Raw genomic sequence first — 25,384 nt, 5'->3', positions numbered from 1 at the left:
TTTTGGCAACATCATGAATTTCTATTGAGTAGCTCAATTAGAAATTTAGGAATGCCATTTAAAATTTTTCCTCAACAGTCAGACCCAGTCCAGGCAAGCAATTATTTCTAACTTCAAAATATTTCTCAACTTGGATTACTTGTCTGTCACCAGCAACTGAAGTTAGACTTTCATCATCTTACCTGAACTCCTACAGTAGCCTACCTCCTCATCATATTCTTCTCACTTCAATTCTTGTCCTATCCCACTCAAGTTTTAAGATAAATCACATCAAATGTTAAAAAATATAATAATATCTAAGCTATGGAAACAATCCAAATGCCCAAAAACAGATGACTGGATGAAGAAGATGTGTTATATATACACCATGGAATATTACTCAGCAATCAAAAAAGATAAACTCATTCAATTTGCAGCAACATGGATGGAGCTAGAAGAGATCATGCTCAGAAAAATAAGCCAGAAAGAAAAAGAAAAATACTAAATGGTCTCACTCATAGCAGGAATTTAGAAAACCTAAATAAGGGACCAGGAAAAAGACTAATTATAATAATGAAAAAAACAAAATCAACAAGTAACTATAAATTAGAGACACACTGGTGGGGGAGAGGAGAGGAGGGATTAGGGTCAAAGTAAAGGGGGGATGCAATTGTATAGGGAATATAACCAAAATGAAAATGCATACAATGTGCAAAAACAAAAAATGATACAAGAATTATATAAAGTAAAATATATTTAAAAAATATAATCATATCATGTAACTCCATCACATAATAATCTTTTATTATTTCCCATAGGACTAGAGATAAAATCCAAATTCCTGTAAGACTGAACATAATCTGTCACTTCCTTAATCCCTCAAATAAATTTACTATTGCTTTACTCTTAGCTCACTGAAATTCAGATCCTTTGCACTTTGTCTTTAGTTCCTAGGGGCGTGATGACCAATTTGCCACAACAGAAATTTAGTCTCTCGTAGTTTGGACTTTGGGTGTTAGAAATCTAAAATCCAGATGGAAACTGGAAACTGAGGGAGAATGAGTTCCATTCCCCTCTCCTCACTTCTGAAGGTTGTTAGCAATCCTGGGCATTCTTCAGCCTGAGGTGTAGGACTCAAATCTCTGCTTCCATTATCACATAGTATTCACTTCTGTGTGCCTCATTGTCTCTTATAAGGACACCAACTGGTTGAATTTAGAATCCACTGTAAATCTAGGATGGCTCCATCTCAAAATCGTGAAGTAACTGCATCTACAAAGATCAGATTTCCAAATAAGGTCAATTTTCAGGTTCCAGGTGGAGGGGAGAGGGGTGTTACTTAACCTGCTACACTCTCTTGCCTTTACATCTGCTCACAGCAGTTCTCGCCTTCCTCCCTTCCTCCCTTCCTCCCTTCCTCCCTTCCTCCCTTCCTCCCTTCCTCCCTTCCTCCCTTCCTCCCTTCCTCCCTTCCTCCCTTCCTTCCTTCCTTCCTTCCTTCCTCTCTCTCTCTTTCTCTTTCTTTCTTTTTTAAAGATTTATTTATTTATGACAAGAATCGGGGTACACCACATGTGCAGAAGGGTGAGAGGATTCACCAGAGACAGAGTGGGGAGCAGAACAGTCAGAGTGACTGAAATACACTGCTGAGGGGAGCGGCGGGCGAGACAGGAAACGTCTGCTCAGCATGTGAGTTGCCCCGGGGTCGGCAGGGATCCAACTGGCACTGCAGAGGCTATGGACAGCCTCACAGCACTGCACTCAACTGCCTTTTTAAAGTCGCTTTCTCAGAAAGACCTTCCTTAACCTCTTCTTCCATTGTTACTAATAGCTCCCTGTTGTTTCCTCTACACCAGTCGAATTTAGAACCATATTGTATATGTAATATTATATATATAGTTACACATACACACTTTTTTTTTTTTTTTTTTTTTTACTGACTTCCATTACTTCATCTTGTGCCCTCCCCCTGCGTCAGCTACACTGGTTTGTTTGCTATATCTACAATAAGCAAAAGTGCTCTGATTTCAGGATATTTGTGTTGACTGTTTTCTTTAACGAGAATATTTCTCTTTCAGGTGTCTGCATTGCTAACTCCTTTGCTTATATCAAGTCTGCGCAGATAAATTACCACTAAGACTGTTTTATCACGTCCTTTAAAATTGCAACTTTCCACTCTATGCTGAACCACCAATATATAGATATAAATATAACTTTATATATATTAACACACACATATATAATGTGTGTATGCGAACACATACACATACACATAAAATGTGTATATGCAAACATATACACACACAGTATGCAAACACATACACATACACAATCAGGAACATGAAAACATTTCTAAATTTAGTAGTCATGGCATATACACAAAGTATACTAGCAAGTATTTAAGAAATAGAGAAAAATAAATAAACTGAGGAATGAAGAAAATCAGTGATTATAAGTGAATAATGAATATAATAAAAGAACTAAAAATAAAATATGAAGTATTATGTAATGGAATTACATTAGTTTGATTAGGAATGAAGGGAAGAAGAAAAGAAAATGAGCAGAACATTTATAAATATAAACAGTTATCAAATATTAAAATATAAGGAATAATGGAAAGAAGGAAAACTGCAGGGCAATAATATTTTGTAGCATGTGAGTTATTTAAAAAAACTTAAGATATAAAAAATTAAATATAAAACTTTTCAGTGTGTTAATCTTAGAGGAAGGATGATAGAATTCTATGACAGGCTCAGCAAAACAGAGCCATTTCTCCCTGGCTTACACAAAAATCTAAATAGATAGCTGCAGTGAAGAGTATCTTAAGAAGGAAAAAAGGAAGGAAAGTAGCTTTCTTAGTCATTCCTATTAAATCCAAGCTTGACAGAACATAATAAAAAAACTAGATGTGTGGCTATGGATACACCACTGATGTAATATCTAAATAAAACTCTCACACACTTTAGCAAAATCTTCATTTTTACAGTTACACTGTAATTGGAAATACATTTGAATTCTTGGCACATCTTGAACATTAATATAACTGAAACTTCCTGCAGTGATCCTTCTTACTATAATATCTTGAAAATGGAATTCCTTCATGCCAATATAAATATTTAAGATTGTTTGAATAGAATTTAAAGATGGGAACTTAAGTTAATGTCTTGACAATGAGAATTGCATCTCTTAAGGCCTAAAAGCAACCATTCTTCTTGTGTTCCTCATGACATCCTGTTTGTTAATGTTGTTTAACAAAAAGGTAACTAGATTTTGAGGGAAAAAATGCTGATTACCAGAGGGTAAGGGGTGAGGGAAGAGGGATGCAGGGGTAAAGAGATAGTGAGTTGGCACCAGAGCTTTGGTGGAGGAAGAGTGAAGCATGGGTGAGTGTTAAGGTGTAAGGTCGGAATCACAGAATTACATAGTTTTGTCAAGGATTGCCAAATCAATACAATTTAATAAAAAAGAGTCATTTAGTTTAGATAAGCAAGTCAAGACTACCATACAATCCAATCCAAGAGTCGATTAGTATCCTAAAGAAATTGATTTAAAGGGGGAAGGAAGTGAGGGTAGGTGGAAGGGAGTCTTAACTTATGATCCAGGATGTCAATTATACTCTTTAGCTTAATGCTAGTTGTGTCCTCTGATAAAGAAATAGTAGTTGAAAGTTTATTTTATACTGGAAATTTTGTTTTATACTGAGAGATATTATGCTCCATTGTAAACAAACATAAAATAAAGCATAATTACAAGCAACAAGTTCTAGATACAAAAGCATACTAACTATAAACCCCTACCTAATCATTGTTAATAATATATGCATTCTGGTGATTTGTTTATAGAGTTAAAGTTAGAAACAGTTACAAAACAAAAAAGTATTACATTTTAAATATTCATTCTGTGGCTGTTTATCTTTCTATGTAACACTACTTTTTTCCCAAAGCAAATTTAAATATGTACAAATATATTCATATTGGTAAAAATTTTCATAAGAATAAGTATCTGGAAAGTACAATGGGCTATGTAAGTTACTTATTATAATCCATCTTCTTTTCACTATTTTTAAAATCAAACTAGAGTGAAAGCCAAATTTCCTTGAAAATTTTCATTTCATTAATTGAGTTAGGTTTGTCAAAAAAATAAGTCTATATAACTTATCCATTGAAGAGAAATAAATATATTAATTGAATTTTGACAGAACTTTAACTATTAAAAACGAAATATCTGGAAGAACTGCTATTTTTGGTGAAATAAAAAGTAAGTAAGTGAAGAAAGAAAGTGTGAGATAAAAAAACTATTAAACTGAAATAAATTCAGCTATACATTTTGATGAATGCATCATGTGTGTACTTCTGATATTAATTTGATAAGGATAGAGCAATCCTTTTTGCACACTGAATGAATACAGAGAGTTGCCCATGTCGTAAAGGGCAAGAGCCTCCTGAGTAAATGTGAACAGGAAGAAGAGTTGAGTTCTTGGTGAACTGGTTGCTATATAAATCTTTTAATAAAATAATGACAGAGTAATGTACCAATAAGAAAGTTCACTTATATTCTAGAATATTAAATTTTTATCATTAAAAATAAATCATTGTATGATGAAATATTACTGGTATAATGGTTTATTATGCTAAATCATATGATATAAAATTTTATAGATGAATGCTGAATTTTTATTTACACTTTGTCTGTATTTATGTAAATAATCATGTTATCTTTTTCCCTATGACTTAATATGGTGATTTTCATTCAATGAATTGTGACATTTAAAATAACCTTGCACTTCCAGAACAAACAGATAGTCTTATATATTGCTTCATTTAATTAGCTTATATTTTTATTTTTTAAGATTTATTTATTTTTATACAAGAACTGGGGTACAGGCTGGATGCGTGGGAGGGTGAGAGGATTCACCAGAGACAGAGCGGGAAACAGAACAGGCAGACTGAAGAAATACACTGCTGAGGGGAACAGCAGGCAAGACAGGAGAGGTCTGCTTCATCATATGGGATTCTCGCCGGTTGGCAGGGATCGAACCCGCGCTGCAGAGGCTGCAGACAGCTTCACAGTGTGGTGCTCAACTGCCTGCGCCACTGCGGAGGCCCTAGTTTATATTTTAGACTTTGCTTCAAGATTTTTCTTGCCTCATGTAACAGAAAGAGCCTAGGGGAGCCACCATTTTCATCCCTTCCATAATCCCCTCATTTTGAGCATGGACAGGGAATGTGATTTGTTTCTACCTAAATAAAATATGGCAAAGGCAACAGAACACACTTCCAGCATTTCATTACAAGTGTATATGTATATATGTGTACATACACATGTGTGCATATTTATAAGTAAATAATCCAAAAATCACTTGAGTTTGAAAAGGGAGCCCAAGCTTTAGAATAAATGCAGCCGAGTCCACATGTGATTATAGCCAGTTAAAACTTAAACAGATGACCCATCTAAGCTATTCTTAGACTCCTGACACACTGAAACTGAGATCATCAGCGCAGTGTTTTAAGTCTCTAAGGTTGCGGTAATTTGTTACACAGCAATAGAAAACTAATACACCTCATAAAACAACTTGGAAAGTGCTTCTTCTTTTTAATTGTCCTTTAGAGCTTTTAATGGTTAGTATAATTTCTTCTTAAATGATTGTAGAATTCACTAGGGAAGCCATCTGGTCTCAGCGTTTTCTTTGTGAGATTTTTAATTGAAGATTCCATTTTCTTTCATTTAAAGTATTATTTGCATTTTTTGCTTATTGTGTTAACTTAAAGTGTGTTTTCCTAGCTAGTTTTCCACTTCATCTCCAGTTATATATTCATCAGCATAAAGTATGTTCAAAATATCCTCATTATTTATAATTTGTACTCTCAATTGTTTATTTTGCCAACTCACTAGAGTGTCAATGTTAACGATTTTATTCAAGAACTCAGCTTTTAGTTTTGTTGATACTATACATTAAATCTTTTTACTTTATTTCATTAATTTCTGTTACTAGTATCATTAATTCCTTCTTTCAATATACTTTGTATTTTACTTGACTTTTCTTCTAGTTTCCAGTGATGTATGCTTAGATAATTGCTTCTTAGCATTTATTTTTTTCCAATAGATATGTTAATGACATAAATGTCTCTATAAATGGAGCTTCAAATGCCTTCTATAGGTTTTAAAATGTAATATTTCAGTATCAGTGAAGCAAGTTTTTTAATTTTCATTTTGAATTTTTAACTGACTGAATTATATGAAGTACATGTCAAACTTTCTAATAACTTTAGGACTTTCTATTTATTGTTTTTAAAATTTTTTGTTATTAATCTCTAGCTAATTTCTGCTGTTGGAAAAAAATATACCCTCTGTGATTTCTTTGAAATTTGTTGAGTCTTCCTATATGACATGCATTTGGTTAATTTTGGAAAATAAAGTGCAGAGTGCTTTATATAACTCCTAGGACAAGACTATTTATCACCTTGCTCAATTTATTATTATCTTTGCAGATTTTATCTTCTTGTTCAGTTAGGTACTAGAAAAGTATTGAAATGTTCTACCAATATTTTATTCTCCTTTTATTTCTGTCAAGTTTTCTTATTCTTATTTTAAGTTAGTATTAGGTTCAGAGGCACTTAAAATTTCTACCTTACTAGAATACCAATTTTTATATTGAAGTACCACTCTTTTTACATTTAGTTTTTGTTTTTTTTTTTCCTTAAAGACTACCTTCTGTCAATGTAGCTGTATAGAATTTTATATTTTTTCACTTAAAATTATCTGTAAACCTTTTCTTTTCTTTTCTTTTCTTTTTAAATAGAGGCATGTTCCATTTATTTATTTGTCTGCTTGTTTGTTTGTTTTGTTTATACATGCACTGGGTACAGTCAGAAGCGCGGGAGGGTGAGAGAATTCACCAGAGCCAGAGCGGGGAGCAGAGCAGGCAGAAGGACCGAAGTACACTGCTGAGGGGAGCAGCGGGCGGCAGGAGAGGTCTGCGCGCCATGTGGGACCCTCCTCTGGTGACCGGGGAGCAGCCGGGGAACGAACTGGCGCCGCAAAGGTTGCGGGCAGCTTCGCAACCCAGCGCTCAACCGCTGCGCCACCAGGGAGGCCCTCTGTAAACCTTTTCTATCATTTAGGTTTCAGCTTTTCTTTATCTTCATATTCTGGATTTATTTCATAATACACATAGTTTTCAAAAATTAATTCAGACAATATTTTGAATTGATCTTTTCCCCTTATATTTAATGTGAATATATGTATACCATATTTAAAAGTTATAATAATGATGTTAGTTGTAATGTCAAATATTAGTTAATTTCTTGGAATTTTAGAGAATTGTGGTGTAAATTAAATGAAACCTAGGGTTTTTGGATAGGCATACAGGTATATTTTAAAAACATTTTTGCAGAAGGGTTTTCGTGAAAGATAAACAGCCACTCGTGTGAATGGCCTATTTTATTTATTTATTTATTTTTAAAGATTTATTTATTTACACAAGAACTGGGGTACAGGCCAGAAGTGAGGGAGGATGAGAGGATTCACCAGAGACAGAGTAGGGAACAGACAGGCAGACTGACTGAAATACACTGCTGAGGTGAGCAGCGGGTGAGACAGGAGAGGTCTGCCGCACCATGTGGGTAGTTCCCTGGCTGGCCCGGAATTGAACCCGCGCAGCACAAGCTGCAGACAGCTTCACAGTGTGGCACTCAACCCGCTGAGCCACCAGAGAGGCCCCTATTTATTTCTTTTAAAAAATATTTTAGAGTTAATATTGGCTTACATCACTGTTTCCTTTATAGAAATTCAGCATCCCCCTTCAGGCATATCCCATAGTGCGTGCATGATCAAAGAACACTTGGTCCAACCACTGTAGACCCTAGTTCTCCAACACTTCTCCATTCTGCTTCCTTCCCTTTTTTCTTTCCCTCTACCTCTGGCTGTCCCCATTGTAATCCAGTATAAAGGAAAATAGAAAATAGAGAAAATAACATTTCCACAAATATTCTCTTCACACTACAATAAAAATATAAATTCTTCTTATGACTAAAATATAAGACTATTGGGAGAATTTCTTATATAGCCAGAATGATTTAGCACCATTCACCTTTGTGAACTCTTTTGGTGGAAATATTAATTTTTTAATATTCTAACTGCCACTTTTACAGTAATACTTATAGTTTCTCTAGCATACTTCAATTATCTTTTTGAAAAATTGAATAGCCTGTCATAAAATTTTAGGTATATTCCCATTATATGATATTCTTAAATTGTCATAAATACTAATTGAAAGTAAGATTCTACAGAATCTCACCTTTATACATTATGCATATATACCTTTTGTAAGTGTATATAATGGTTATAATTGATTTTAAGTGAATAAAAAAAGAATATGCATTCAATTTCAAATATTTACACTCTGTTGATTCATGTCCCTGACTGCATGCATTTGAAAGGGGCTATCTAGTTACTAAGGCACTTAGGCAAGTATTCTCCACCCAGAGAGTATTCTGTCAGAGAAAAGATTCTGAGGTAGGGGCAAGCAAGACTCAGTGCTGCCACTTGTGCTCTGGAGATCAAATGAGGGCAAACGGGGATACCAAGTCAAAGAGGTTTGCAGTTCCTTACCCTGCCAGCTTTGATGGATATTCATAGTGGAAAGGGGGCAGGTCTTTAGAAAGCTAGCCCCTTTCTTGTCAAAGGAGACAAAACATCCCTTCATGGGTTCCCATGAAAAGTAAGGGCAACCCAGGATCTATGCAAGTTCTATTGCCTCAGGTTATTGGGCATTGCCCACCTGACCATCCTTTTTAATGTCTAAGTCTTTGTGACTTTCTTTTTTTTTTTCTTTTTTTTTCTTTTTTTTTTTTAAAGAGGCATGTATTTTTATTTATGTATTTATTTATTTATTTGTTTGTTTGTTTGTTTATACATGCATTGGGTACAGTCAGAAGCGCGGGAGGGTGAGAGAATTCACCAGAGCCAGAGCGGGGAGCAGAGCAGGCAGAAGGACCGAAGTACACTGCTTAGGGGAGCAGCGGGCGGCAGGAGAGGTCTGCGTGCCATGTGGGACCCCCCTCTGGTGGCCGGGGAGCAGCCGGGGATCGAACCGGCGCCGCAGAGGCTGCGGGCAGCTTCGCAACCCAGCGCTCAACCGCTGCGCCACCGGGGAGGCCCTGACCATCCTTTTTAAAGATCCATTTGGATAGAATTAATGACTCCTTTCTGGAAAGGCCAGGCAAGCATTGACTAATCTCATTGAAGGTGAACACAAAGGTATCTGGGGCTTTAAAGCAAAAAATAAACCATATGAATTTCTGAAAAAGATCTCTAAAAATCAGTTTTAATTATATTTAAATAATTTTGGCAATGAAATTTAAACCTATATACTCTAAACAACATGCAGCAGACAGCTTTATTAGTTAAGTCTATAGAATTGAACTACTTTTGGATACCAGAAAAAGAAAGATCTTTAATCTCCTTCCATCAATAATAAAGGTTTTAATTTAATGCAAATTAGCTCTTCAAGACCCGATTCAACATCAATCTCTCAAAATGTCTTCCAACACAAAATAAAAAGCAAAATCCCCAAGAACACACTTACCATGATTATTTCCATGTAACATAAAAGAGATTATTGATCTACATTCCTTTTTTAATGCTTATTGTTCAAGTTTTAAAATACCAGTTAGAGTACAAAAATCTATAGCACTGAGTTGATATATTTTATTTCTTCTAAAGTGCCCAGACTAAAGTACAAAATAGGCATTACTAACATGGTTTCTAAATAAACTCTGACTTTATATTTTTCACATTTTAATGAGCAATTATATGTATAAAGTTGTCACCCATCTGTCTTTTTAGATAAACGCCCTAAATTATAAGCATCTTTGATCAAGAGTAAAAATAGTTCCATTTTATTGTGTTAAGAAAGAACAGTCTAATTAGAAACCCAGACTCTTATTTAGTTAAGAATTCAAATAACTAAAAAAATCTGTGCTGATTTTTGTAGGAGGAAATATATATAAATATATGTATGTACATATATGTGCCTTAGAATTATGTGTTTATATATGATTCATATAAATTCATATATATACACAAATAAATTTGTGTTTGATAAAAGCAGACATAGAAAAAGTAAGAACAAAATACAAATATGTGCAATGGCTATTGTTGAAATTATTTTACTATTTTAGGCATAGTTATATATATGACAGGTATTTTGGGGAGAATGATAGATAAAATAATTTGAACTCAAATTATATAGTCTGGAAATTAAATATATATTAATATATTTCAATGTTATTGTTAATTCTAACAAACCACCACCTCTTTGCTATAAGATACATTCCTAATTTATTTTCTTCAACAGTTTTTTCCAGAACTTTATTTTGTAGATTAAAAATTAACTGTAAAAAACACATAAGGCTATTCCTAACAGGGAAGTTGTTTCATTATTCTGAATTTCTCAAATAACTAGGCTTATACTGGAAAAGTCATTTCTAAAATGCTTCCTAATACATTAATCATCACTAAAGCAATATGCTGAGAGATCTCAAAAATGTTTAGTACATTTAGTGCTATTCTAAGTCCAACTTTCAGTGTTAGCCTGTATTAAAATATTTTTGCTTATTTTAATATGTAACAATGTTTAAATATTTTAAATATAAGAAACCACATTTTAATGTGCCCTCTAATTAGTAATAGATGCTTAAATGGGTCTAATCAGTTATGCATTAATGAGTAGGAAATGACTTAATGTGGAATCTTTTGGTATCATATAAACTAAGTGTCCCATTTCTCCCATAATTAATATTTTTACATATAAACTGTCTTTCATTTTCATTTTTTGGTTACATATTCATGCCACCTATATTTTATTTTATTTTATTTTTTTAAACATTTTTATTTTATTATTTTTTTAAGATTTATTTATTTATTTATTTATACAAGCACTGGGTACAGTCAGAAGCGCAGGAGGGTGAGAGAATTCACCAGAGCCAGATGGGGGAACAGAACAGGCAGACAGATGGAGGACACTGCTGAGGGGAGCAGCGGGCACGGCAGGAGAGGTCTGCGTGTCATGTGGGACCCTCACCAGCAGCCAGGGATCGAACTGGCACTGCAGAAGCTGTGGGCAGCTTTGCAGCCCAGTGCTCAACCGCTGCGCCACCAGGGAGGCCCCATGTCACCTATATTTTAAAGTTAAAAATATTGATTATTACTAATTAATTACAATGAAGATTTCTTTCTTTCTTATTATCTACACTGCCATATGCCATTCTCCTAAGGAGAATGTAATCTTTGTAGTTCACCAAATTACTCAGTTTGGAATGATCTAAATGTAATTTATCTATACTATTGCTCTTCTTTCTCCAGTGAAAACACAGTTGACAATCTAAACTTCTTTGAAGTGACGCCATGTTACTGAGTGAAGAATTTTGTTTATATAACAATTGTATTGGTGATCATTAACAGAGGTCTCTCTTATACCAAGCACTGTTTGAAGTTTAGAGTGGTAACTTAATAAACCTAACCAACCTATAAGAGGAAGTTCTATTTTTTTACCCTCATCATACAGTTTAGGATACTGAGGCACAAAGAATTAAGTAACTTGTTCAACTTGAGGCCAAATTTCCAGAGCTCATAGTCTAAACTTCTACATCTTACACTTTCCCCCATGGGTTACAAAGCAATTAAAATATAGATTTATATTTAATATAATGTAATCTGTGTACAACATGGCATATATTTCTAAATTTTAGTTGGTGTCTTATAAATTGCAAACTAAGCTGAATCTATAGAAGACTTGGTACTAATTAATTTGAAAAATGTACTATTGACTATTCTTACCTTTGGATGATATAAAAATGTTAACTCTTCTAAGTCACTAAGAATATTGGGTGTTCATAAGCTACCTCTCTGTTAATATGGCATTTGACCAGAGATCTAAAAACAGTGAGGGAGTAAGGCTTGAGGATATCTGAGAAGAGAATACTGTCAAAGGAACAAAGAAAGTACTTGTTTGGGAAAAAGATTGCAAACAGTTAGTACAGCCAAAGTGGAATGAGCTGTGGAAGGAAAGATAACAGATGAATTTCTAAAAGTCTTAGAAGAAAAGAAATCACAAAGGGCCTTAGAAACTATCCCATGGGCTTTGGAGATATTATTTTAATGAGAAGCCAACAAACATTTAAACCAAATATTACATGATCTGACTTTATGTGTGTCACAAACTTTGGTCAAGGTGTTAGATTTGAAAGGGTGGTAAGAACTGGTTAGATGCTGTATAAATTACTAAGATGAATCCTATAGGATGGCTCTTTGTTTTTGACATTTAAAAGTGGGAGCTGGGGGCCTCACCGGTGGCGCAGCGGTTGAGCGCTGGGTTGCGAAGCTGCCCACAGCCTCTTCAGCGCTGGTTCGATCCCCAGCTGCTCCCTGGCCACCGGAGGAGGGTCCCACATGGTGCGCAGACCTCTCCTGCCGCTGCTCCCCTCAGCAGTGTACTTTGGTCCTTCCGCCTGCTCTGCTCCCTGCTCTGGCTCTGGTGAACTCTCTTACCCTCCCAAGCTTCTGACTATACCCAGTGCTTGCATGTATCAATCAATCAATCAATCAATCAATCAATCTTTAAAAAATAAAATAAAAAAATAAATAAATAAAAGTGGGAGCAGAAGTAGTCATTATTTGATATAGAATAAAACTTGGGGAGATTTGTAGGGGATGATACAGAAGATCAGAAGTCCAATTTTTTAATTTGTTATGCTTTAAATCTCTATTCAACATACAAGTAGATATGTCAAATATTTAGTGGAATACACGGATCAGAATTTCAGGGAAGTGGTTTTGGAGATGCAATTTTTTCAGTTATAGGTGTCTAAACTACACTTAAGCTGTGAAAAAGGTTGGGTGAATTCCTCCCTGGGAGTAACTGGAGGCCCACAGAAATGGTTCCTCCAACACTGACTTGACCTTATCAGTTCCAATAAGCTTTATTCCCTCTGCTCTTCACCCATTTGCATGATCACAACCTGGATCCTTTTATTAACACCTGGAAATATTTTGGTCCTGAAATGCTTAAATCAAGCATCCCACTCTCTCACCACAATCTTCTATCCTTTATACACCCACTGCAGCTATTTTTAAAATGTATTGACCCTTAAATCCTCTGCTTTCTCTTCATCAATCACTTTCTAACTTCAGTTCCCAATTGGCTGAGACTTTATGATAGCCGTGTGAACATTCTCAATTATCTTACTGATTTGACCTCCTCTAGGAAAGGTGTGACAGTATAGCAACCTAAAATCAAAATGGCTATAGGTGTTCTTCCCTGACACACACGAACTACAGAGCACTCTCAGAATAAAAAGAAGCCACACCTTTGAATCATTTATATCCACCACAAATTCACTGCCCATAAAAAGTAGACATCTAACACTTTCCACTTATTCATCTATGGTTTACATAGTTCTCTTACAATCTGTAACAGCTAGATAAATCTGCTCTATATTTCGGAAATACCTTATACAATTACCTCTCTTGCCTTTTTAGCTAATTAGCTCATTTTATGTTGTAGGAAAATTAGAAGTCGTTCAATAGAAACTCTCTCAACATAAAAATTTATCTAAACATCCATCTTTTATTTTTACCCTCATTTCACATTTGATGAGACACTCTTCTCTCGCTACAGCATGCCCTGGAGTCTATTCCTGTCTGCTTATCTAGTGCTCTGTCAATTAAATCTCTACATGCTCTACATATGTTTCAACAGACTAAATTTTATTTCCTTAAAATAATTGTCTCTCCATTATTAAATGATGTGAGATTTTCATGGCTAAGAGAGAGGAGGGAGGAAAAAAGGGTCAAAGAGGGCATAAGGAATAGTGATGAAGAAATAAGGGAAGTAGATTGTTCAATTCTAATTTAATATATATCTTTCAGAACAATTTTTTCTAAAGGGAAATTCAAAAGGAAAAAAAAAAGAATTACTGATCACATTGGGAAATATGATATGACAACTTTCTTGAGAATAATTGTGTAAAAAATAAACTTTTCTCACTATTGTCATAATGAAACTCTGAAATTATTTTATATAGCTATTGAGCATGATTCTTACATTCCATTTAATTTTTAGGCTACTGAAAACTTGATCCTATCCAAATTACTCCACTAAGATTACTCTCCTTGAGATAATTTTATATGCTTGATCTTATTGTTGCTAAATACAATGAGCACTATGTTCTTGAATTCTCAACACCATGAAACTGACAATAACCATTTTCCCCACCCTCCTTAGCCTTGATATTTATTATTCCCCACACTTTTTATAGTACTTCAAAGGACTAATCTCTATTTTATCTTTTTGGAAAGCAAACTCTTCCTCTAATCATCCTCCTTTTCCTCTCAGCTTTACTTAAATGTTTTTCTTCCTCAGGACTTTTCTTCCAAATGCTCCATTTTTCTCAGTATACATTACTTTGGTGATCTCATCAACTTTTGTAATTTCAATTACCTATTCTACATGTCCAAATCAATGGTTATAATTAAGATCTTTAAATTAGGAGATCACTTGTGTATTCCCAACTCATTCAGCTCAATTTAACTTGTTGAAAACCAAATTGATCATACCGCCTTAAAAATGTTCTACCTCATAGGTTTCTGGTAAGGTGCTTTCATTCACTCAATTGGCAAACCAGAAAGTTCAAATTCAGTCTTGACTTTTTAGTCTCATTTTCTTTCTTCCAAACAACTATCTATTTTTGTATGTTCACCATGTTTCTTATTTCCCATCAATCAGTTCATTCCTCTCCAATTTCACTCGCATTTTATACATAAAATTCTGTAGTGTTTGTTCACTTTCTCCTGAGATAATATCCTCATTTGTGTTTATAATAAAGTAAGGAAGACAAAATGAAAGTAAGTTACCATTATAATTGGTATCATCTCTCCTTTAGATGACTACAAGACCCTTTTTACAGATCTCCTTGCTTTAGTCTTTTCTCTAAATCACTCTTGAACTAGAGCCAAAAAAAAAAAAAATGTGTTTCCCAGGAAGAAGTCTTATAAGGTGACTCTCTTGTCTAAAGACTTTAATCATTTTTTATGGCATTTATGTAGTACAGAGTGCAAATTCCTTATGTGAAATTTTTCATGTTTTGCCCTGACTTAAATTTCTGGCCTTCTTATTTTAACTGAAGTAACATTGCATTCAAACTCAAAATATGCATTAATTGGTGCCCTAGGAGGAGTTGCACAAACCATTTCATAAAAAACACTAGCAATCATTTTACTCTCAATGTTACTAATACTTATATAAGTTTCAGATGTGCATGACAGAGAATCAACCTACCTATACGCTACATTAAATTCACCACTAAATGTCTAATTCTATCCCACTACCAATTCCCATCCACCAACTCATTTCATCCTCTAGCCACACAAATACAGATGCTACTTTCTCCGCTTAAAATACCATACCTCACTTGGCAAACTTCAAAACATCCTGTTTATGGGGTTAGATATTATTCTAATTGTCTTCCTTGACTCTTTAGCTCTTTCATTCCTTCTAATTGGATTTTGTGATACTCTTTCATGGATAATTTATATCATAATTATATCATAATTATTTTTTTCCTAACCTGTCTACTCAACTATATTGTAAGATTCTGAAATGAGAAACTGTATATTGTTTACCATTGCATCTCCACAATTTAACCAAATGACTAGCACATAGTATACACTCAAATATATAAACTGAATTCTGAACAAATAAGTAGGAGGTTCAAAGTAAATAATATAGCAGTATAAGGTTCAGGTTGAAATAAATTAAATTGACTTACAATTTTGATTCACATTTTGTTACTCTTATCTTTTGAAGCAAGTAAGTAAGTGACATTTTTGGATAATAAAAATAGTATGTTTGGGGGACTTTTAAAGTTTAAGACCATTTACAATTTGAAAAATATATAACCTGGTCTAAACAGCACCCTCAAGACACTGAATTTGTTTTGAATTCTGTGGAATGTTTATCCAAATTGCTAAAACCATCAGAAAGACCATTAAAATGGGAACAGAAAGTACAAAAATATGAAATGTACAATTCTGATTTCTCAGTGGGGAAAAAAATTAACAGAACTGGAGTGTTCAGGACAGTACGCACATGAAACCCAAAAGATATGGATTATATGGGTATTCTCTTATTCACTACACTTTAGAAATAAAAAGAACCATTAGCATTTGGATAAAAGGAAACTTAAAACAATTAAAAGCACTAAGTTGCATGGGAAGCAAATGTATTACTCAAGGTTGCAAATATGAAGAAAAGCAAGGAAGGTGCAGAATAGTCCCAGTAACATTTTCACTCTAAGTTTTTATTTTTTTAAGGTTTATTTATTTATTTATACAAGCACTGGGTACAGTCAGAAGCACGGGAGGGTGAGAGAATTCACCAGAGCGGGGGAACAGAACAGGCAGAACGACGAAATATACCACCAGGGCTCAGGGGAGGCCCTCACTGTAAGTTCTTAATTGACTCTAAATATTGCCATATTTGCACAGGAGACCAGTGAAAGTTAAGAGTTCTATATTTTCAGGAATGTGTCTCATGCAGTATAGGGTTTGGCCCACATTACACTTGATAAGATATTATCCATATTGACGTTTAAAAGGAATCAGAAAAAACAAAACTAAAATCTACCCAATAACCAGAAAATTTCTTTCTTTTTTTTTTTTTTAAGATTTATTTATTTATTTATACAAGCACTGGGTACAGTCAGCAGTGCAGGAGGGTGAGAGAATTCACCAGAGCTAGAGCGGGGAACAGAACAGGCAGACTGTCGAAATACACTGCTGAGGGGAGCAGTGGGCGTGGCAAGAGAGTTCTGCGCACCATGTGGGACCTTCACCGGCAGCTGGGGATTGAACTGGTGCTGCAGAGTTTGCAGGCAGCTTCACAACCCAGCGCTCAACCCCTGCGCCACCAGGGGAGGCCCCCAGAAAATTTCTTAGACCAGATGACAAAGATAACCCCCCTCACTATTTATGGTCAACTGCTTGAGTCTGTGTCATTAAAGAACAGAAGTGCAAACTTTTGGTTTGTAACTTCTGTGACAAAGGTGAGCAAGTAAATCCCACCGTGAATTTACATAGCCTACACTCTGGGATAAAACCTGGCTCCAGGACAACATCTCTATGTCACTGCTTCATGGATTCAATATGATTCCACATGGACCTGAATCCCCACAGTTTTCCAGTACAGTTACAGCAGGTATAGCAGTGTAAGAGCGTTCATGCTTTGTATCTCCCTTTCTCAGTACCCAAAACACTTACAACTATCTGAAGATGCTTAGACCTTGCCCTGGCCTACCTAAAGTTTGTCTAACTATTTTATTACTTGGGGCATACCTGACACCTTACATTTCTCACATTTTAACAGCTTAATATCTAAAATTTAAAACACTAAGGCAAATGGTATATTACAAGTACTATTTAACATAAAAATATTTTATCCTTTAGGTTCTAATTATCTTTTTCTTTCCCTGTTGCATATGTAAAAACAAACTATTTTTGCTTTTATACTGGAGATTAATCTGTGCTCGAATTTTATTACATAAACTATATGCCTTATGTAGCAGATCTCTGATTCAAAGAAAGTTTTAAGTTAATAAATACAGCATTTTTCTCAATCATAAGAGTTTATTTTTTAAGGTAACACTATGATGAGAAAAATCTGAAAGTTCTATTTGCTGCAGCAATTAATTTGCAGCTTCTGAATTAAAAAAATATGCCTCTTGAAAATACTTTTCAGAGGAAGCCACTATAAAACTTCTTGAATTGCCCCTGAAAATCACTGATGAGGAAGTCTCTATTTCACTATTAGCAGTGAAAGGGAGAATACTTGAATTTTCATAAAACCTACTTAACACATTTATTGTTAATGATATTAATGCAAAGTGTGTTCCTGTAGTTCTTCAAATATTCTTACCAGATATGCACATATATTTATAATAGCATTTGAAAAATTGAGCCAACCTTTTAGAATAAGCTTACTATTTGAAACAACAAATTTCCCTTTTTTCCTAATGCTTTTGTAATAATACATACAAAATTATGATATATGTAATAATAATTTGTCACACAGAAAAATGTAATTTTCTAAAATATCATTTACATTTAAAAGAGATATGTGAGATTTCTATTATACTGGTAAAGAAGATACTTCACAGTTAAGCATCCTTATGAGTGACCACTCATTAGCACTTTATATATTCTGCTCAATGAATGAAAAATTACAGAACCTTGAATTTCTTACCAATTAAAATTTCATGATAGAATGGATTTAGTGATCATTTTAAACATTATATGAAAGTCGTAACTTGAATAAATAGTATTTAGATGATCTACAACAAGGACATTTTTTAAAGAAAAGAAAAATAATAAAACCTTCACATAGATTTAGGTTATGGATAATTTAATCTGAATTTTGGTTTTCTAACTTTGAGGCAAAAACAACAGCTTCATTCAAAGTTTTATATTTAAATGACTGAATTAACCCCAGATACTATTACCAATTCACTTTCATACTTAGACTACTTTATATAAGGTTTATTGAGGACTAAAAATGATTTTACTCCACAGCTCCTAGTAATATGTTCCAGATAGCTTTGCAATAAAAAGGAAGACACTACATGCATGTGTATTGGCAACCCCCCCGATTTCCTAAGCTCTTATGAATACTTTTTAAATTCATTTACTATTTCCCACTATGAAAAGAAAGCACAATCACTGAATTTCAGAAAATGTGGGTAGCAATATAAAACACCCATCATCATGGTAAAGAACAACTAAGAAAGAACCTCTATCTTCATAGTATCATAAATTGTGCCCCCCCAACTCCCCTCCCCCACACACAACTATATTTAGCAACTGGAAATGAAGTTAACAAAGTTTGCCTTCAAGATAACATCTTTCCTTTTTGTGACCTTTTCCTTATTTAACAACAAGGTTTAATGCTCTCTCAATCTTCCATGTTTAGAAACATGCTTTCTTAAAATGAAGTGGTAAACTAATTTATTTTAACCAGTAAACAATGGGTAAGGATTTATCACCACTTGCAGGAGGGGTGTTAAGTTTTATTTTAAATAAAAAACAAATCCTTTTACAAAATTAACAAATCTCTAATTGTAGGACTGTTGTAGCAATCAGTGAGGAGGTAAGGGAAACATTTGGAAGGAAATGGATTTATATTCCTAAAAAAAGTTGAACATTATATACAAACACCACATAAGACAACTGGGTGAAAGTATATCACAGAAGCTGTCACCTACAGATGGAACTGGCCATAAATCCTGCCACAGTATACTTGCTGGCCTTATGCTGCAAAGTAATAGGCTCAGGGGATAAATATAAGCAGCGAAAGACAAAAATAAATTTTCCCACATAAATTCAGACAGTGAACATAAAAGGATGAGCTACAATATATCATTTAGCCTACTTTAGGTACAATTTAATGAAGATTAGATAATATCATGAGCTTCATGAGAGTGAAACAGGACATGAGGATTACAACTGAAAGTGGTTTAATGTAACTATGTTCTTCACCTACATGTCTAGATAAAGTGTAGCTAAAAATTTAAAACATTGGGGTCTGTGTGTTTCATATTAAATCTTACAGTGCTAAATACAAAGTAAACAGGGATAAGCACTTATGCATTGACTAGTTGTTAAAATAAATTGAGTCGTATTATTGTAGATATACAGCATGAACTTGTGTTGGTACCTCAAGCGTGAAATCATTTGATATCACAGAATGTTAGTGTTTTCTGAAATTAGATATCACAGCAAGGATTAAGATGTTCCAGTATTAGACTATAAATCTCCCTTTCCTTTTTTTTTTTACATTTAAAATGATAATCATTTAAAACTTTAGAACATTTTCTCTAATTTTCTAGAAGAGTCCTGATTATAGAAAAGAAACAATATCAAGAAGCAATATGATGATAAAATAGGCTGGCAAAATTATTTTTCTCAGAAAGTATAAAATATTTTGCAGCCTAAATCATACATTCATACTCAGAATGGTAGTCGAGGGTTTTAAATTTTATAATTTTTGTGTATCCCATAGTTAAGACATAAAGTTTTTACATATTCTAATGAAGCTTTTATTTCCACTTTTAGTGTCAATATATGGCGATTAATTTCATGAGTTATTCAACCATTTTAAAGCACCATATAACACTTCAAAGCAAGTTCATACTTTCCTACTAGTTACTGAATTAACTACAAATTTCAAAAAGTAACATATATGATAAATTATATACAAGTAAAAGTCTGAAAATCTGGTGTGTACATAATTCAATTAGTCAACAATTAAATTTAATGAAGAATCTAACTTACCGGTGGATCAGCCCCCTTAGAACCAGTCAGTCCTCCTAGGGATTCGATATCCTGAAAAGAGGAGAGGTTTTGTTGTAAAATGCTCTTGATAGCATGGAGAAATCCCCAGTCCCACAGTGTAATATTTTCCCTCCAAATCTGTGCAATCACAAGAAAAATATGTATGAGCAGAGTGTAATTATTCTTAAAATAGAAAATTGCTTAGGTGGGAAAGCAGTTCCTTAAGGAGCTGAAGTGAGGGGAAAACAAAAGAAAAAAGAAAATTTAAGAAAACTACAATATAATATTTGCAATAATATTAATCACATGGAAAAAGGTTTAATGTGCAAAATGTCTGATTATATATAGTCTCCTCTATTACTATAAAAGGGAGATTGATGTATAGAGTGATAAGGATAAATTAGCTATTTTTAATATATAAAAATCAATTTTTATCTTGAAGGAGCAACCACAGATCATGCCAGAAATATGTTTATTATTGTTTAAATGGAGAAATAGGTGATACTGACAAACAAGAACATAAGCCCCAGATATAGGGTGAATGACAGTTAGCCTCACCAATTCTAGGACTTGCTACCAGGGTTGCTAATTATATGACTTTTTCAAAAGCTAAAAGTATAGATTTTTAAATGAAATAACCAAAGTTTCAAAGGTTTGCAACTGATGAAAAGTTTAAATCACCCTTGTATATAATAAAAAACTCAAAAACTGCATTCAAAAGACATTAGGTAGGAGTTGAGTGCTACAATGAAGAGAAACAGTTTTTGCTAAAGATTTTCTTGTGATGGGGCCTCCCTGGTAGCCTAGGGGTTAAGGCTCAGTGCTACCACTGCATATGGCCTGAGTATAATACCCCTGCCAGGGAGCTGACCCACATGGCTCAGCAGACCACTCCTGTCTTGCCCGCTGCTCCCCTCAGCAGTGTATTTCAGTCAATCTGCCTGTTCTGTTCCCCACTCCCTCTCTGGTGAAACCTCTCACCCCCCACACCTCTTGCCTGCACTCCAGTTCTACTACACATAAATAAAATCTATTAAAAAGAAGAAAGTTAATCTAGTTACAGAGAGCAACTGTGTAAAAAACAACAACAAAAAAAGATTTCCTTGTGATGCTGGCCACTTCTCATCTCTTTGCTTCTAGTTGAAAGAATAGGGATGAGCAATGGGGGGAATATAGCTGCATTAAGAAATTAAAGATGAGCGATAACTGAATCAATATTGAAGGAGGAAAATATAAATATCTATCATTAGAGAAACAGCCAACATGTTGGTATAATTAAGAGACAAATGTTACAAATTCATTGGGGACTTAATCACATCACTATTTCCCTGGTATCTTAACGGAGAATTCTAACAATCATGAGACTTAAATGAGCCTGGGAAGGAAACATTAAAGACAGGGCAGGGGAGGAGGAAGGGATGATAGGATGAAAATTTCCATCGGAAGACGTTGACTTTGAACAGGAACTCAATGGGTAATGAATTTCTACATGCATATTTTATTAAGGACCATAAATGATAAGGTAACCACAAAAATACTTGCCAGGAAAATTACTGTCTTCTTTGTAATGGATTCATTGTATGTTTTAGTTTCTTCTTACCCAGCATCCCTTTGAGGAACTACTACTTCCCCATTTTAGCTACAAAGCTACAAAAATTGCTTAAACTCTAGAAGGAACCTACCAGAAAATTAAGGCTACATAGATTCTAGAATATAAATGGTCAGAGTATTCAATGCTGTCATTTAAACAATGTTTGAAACTAGATGTTCTATCTATCTGCAACTTTTAGATCAGTTTCTTGCTTTCAAAAACTAAAACATCTAGCTTAATACATCTTCATTGCGTATTTAAAATACCCTCCCACTACAATCTACTGAAATTCTTTATTCCAACACTAAGCACAACATAAACCATCAACTCACCTTAAACATTTGATCCCACATGTTCTTTACAATGAAGCTATCTAAGTATATTGTGTTCTTATATAATAAAAGTAAAGCATAAAGCATTTATTGATATTTGTATAAATAAAATTGGCAAACAAAATTAACATTCCTTTAGAATCCAAAGATAAAATATGGTCTTAAAAATATTTTAGAATTTTGCAAAATGAGCTGACAACATTAGGGAGCAAGAAGGCTGAAATATCAGATTAAAGGAAATAAAATGCACAGTCCATTGTGCCATTTGAAAATACTCCTATTATGGCCATCACAAAAAACAAAGTTCTATTCATATGAAAGGTAATTTGCAAGTACATTTAAGATGAAAAAAAGTGATGGCAGGGCCTCCCTGATGGCACAATGGGTTAAGTCTCAGCACTATGAAGCTATCAGCAGCCTCTGCAGCAGGAGTTCGATTCCCAGTCAGAGAGCTGACCCAGACAGATGGCACAGCAGACCTCTCATGTCTCACTTGCTGCTCCCTTCAGCAGTGTATTTCAGTCAGTCTGCCTGTTCTACTCCCCACTGTGTCTCTGGTGAACCCTCTCACCCTCCCAACCTCACATCTCTGGCCAGTACTCCAGTTCTTGTATGCATAAATAAATAAATCTTAAAAAAAAAGAAAGTGATGGCAAATACATTTGAGTTAAATGTATAGGTACATGGATATATAAACTGTATTAACAATACATAGGTACATTAAATTATATTAATAAAATTTTGGATGGTCTTATGAGAGAGGCAATGGAGAAACTGATACAGAGAAAAGGTATTTTAGAAAGTTAGCAGATGCATTTTGTCATATTTTTAAAAGCTCTATCATGCTGTCATAAATTGAGACTAAATTCTCAGATTTCTAAAATTTTAAGCATTTCATAATAGTCATGGTCTTGAGAAAAATAAAGCAAAAACAGAATTGAAAAGATGAATGGAAAAAATCATTGATGTTTACGGTTTTAACTTGTTGCATTAGATTGAGATTCTAAACAGAGCACAGATGTACACTCATAATTTAAAAACAATTGTTGAGCATATGTTCTGTTTTGAGTACAAGTTGAAAAAGAATATCCCACTTGGACAGATACCCAAGCTAACAGGACATATCTATCACTGACGCAGAAAGAAAATTTTCAGGTGTAAATAATGAGCATAAATGTGCATGAAAGCATTTATACTGTAAAATTAATAGATGAAATATATAAATCTTTGAGGAACCTAAATGTAATGAAAAGTGACTCAATATTTTTGACGGTTGTTGAATATTTTACCTTTTACAAAATAAAGCTGAAATCCTTGGCAACTGTCTTTTTTGTATAGACAACAAAAGGGGACATCAAAAAGTAAACTCACTGATTTTCTAGAAAGTTTAGATTGTTGCAATAATGTTATTTGTTTTATTAAAACATCCAAAACCCTTCAATTTTTTACTAGGTTATAAAATACATTTAGTCACATTATATAGGAAATTCAGTTTTATCTAGCAGCTAATATTTACTACTTACTAAACATTTACTATATGCCAGGAACTCTTTAGATGGTTTAAATATTTTAATCTTCCAATAGTCTTATAAGTTATTTATTTTCTTACCTAAGAGGTCAAATCTATCCATAAGCATACATTTATTAACAAGTAGGGTTACAAAATACATTTGTAGGATTCTAAACCTATATTGTTTGATATCAATTTTAGGGGGACAGCTTCACCCAGGCATTTGAGCAACCTTATACTTATCCACATGGGCCATGTAAGCAGGAGTAACCTACAGATTGTCCTGTGTCTAGGTGGTATGTCCTTTGAGTCTCCCAGGAATTTCACAAGGTGGGCTGTCTTAGAAGAGTTTCTACATAGCTGCTTCTCATTCTCCTCCTTGATATCAGTGAGGCATGGACTTTCCATATTATTTCTTCCTAGCTAAGACCTGTCTTCAGACTTTAAAACCATTTATGTATTATGTGGAATTGGCTGCTCCCCAAGAGAACAGCCTGTCGCTCTTTTTTGTCATCTGGCTCACCCAGTTCTGTATTGTCCTGACAGACTAGTGACCAGAGCCAGAACTACAGCAAGGCAAATGAAGAATTTAAGGAGGCACTCATTCTGGGTGTCACATAAATGCTAACCCTACTCTTATATGATGCTCAGAGTGAGCGCCTCCTTAAATTCTGTGCCCTTAGATTTCTATAAGAGTGGGGTTGACAGCTGTATAATCCTGAGAGTAAGTGACTCAAACTGTGCTCTAGATACCTGACTTTTCTCACCCTAGTCCTGGTCCTTCTAGGAACATGAAGAGCAAACACCATGTTTATGCTGTGTAGGTAATAAACCTTTTAATCCATTTGGGATCACTGTTTCCCTTCCAGTGTAATCCACAGAAATATGGCTGACCAACCTGGCACTGGCCCACATGCTTTTGCTCAGGGACTCCTTGTTTAGTACCAGTATCACATAACTTCCATTAGAAGGGTTGCTATCATCTACAAAGACAAAATAAACTAGGATTTATTAATGAGATATTAAATTTTATTTCTTAAAAAATATTATTTAGGGGCCTCCCCCGTAGCACAGCAGGTTGAGCGCAGCACTGTGAAGTGGTTTGCAGTCTCTGCTGCACAGGTTCAATTCCGGGCTGGCCAGCGAGATTCCCATATGGCGTGGCAGACCTCTCCTGCCTTGTCCGCTCTCCCCTTAGCAGTGTACTTTGGTCCTTCTGCCTGCTCTGCTCCCTGCTCTGTCTCTGGTGAATTCTCTCACCCTCCCGTGTCTCTGGCCTATACCCCAGTGTTTGTATAAATAAATAAAATCTTTAAAAAATAAAATAAATATTATTCAGGAAATTAAAGTTTCCTCCTCCCTTTCCAAGGTGTTAAATACCTAAGTGTGGTTATTAGCCCCTCCTTGACAAAAGCTGTATAATGACATTCTTTTAAAGTCAGAAAGCCCTGTTCCTGGGATAGACACCTGGTATGCCAAGACTGGCTCAGGAATCCGAAGTCTTATGGTTTGAGAAGGCTGAGGTGCCTGTGGAGTGAGGCAGTCAGTGTCAGACCGCTGAGTGAGATTTGAGAGCTACTTAGAAACTGA

At 34.5% G+C, this 25,384-nt stretch overlaps 1 protein-coding gene across 4 annotated transcripts in view; it reads right to left on the bottom strand.

Moving 5' to 3' along the window:
* The window catches only part of PPFIA2 (PTPRF interacting protein alpha 2), a gene marked incomplete at both ends in the record, with an annotated part of 353,793 nt that overhangs the window by 267,513 nt on the left and 60,896 nt on the right, over positions 1 to 25,384 (bottom strand). For all 4 annotated transcript variants that reach the window (XM_084254528.1, XM_084254531.1, XM_084254532.1 and 1 more), the window contains one exon: positions 20,362 to 20,412. In XM_084254528.1, coding sequence (XP_084110654.1) covers positions 20,362 to 20,412 — 51 coding nt within the window. The remainder of the gene's footprint in view (positions 1 to 20,361; positions 20,413 to 25,384) is intronic.

Source organism: Talpa europaea (assembly GCF_964194135.1).
Source record: "Talpa europaea genome assembly, chromosome: 15".
Lineage (NCBI taxonomy): Eukaryota > Metazoa > Chordata > Mammalia > Eulipotyphla > Talpidae > Talpa > Talpa europaea.
This window is presented reverse-complemented; position numbering and strand designations above follow the sequence as displayed.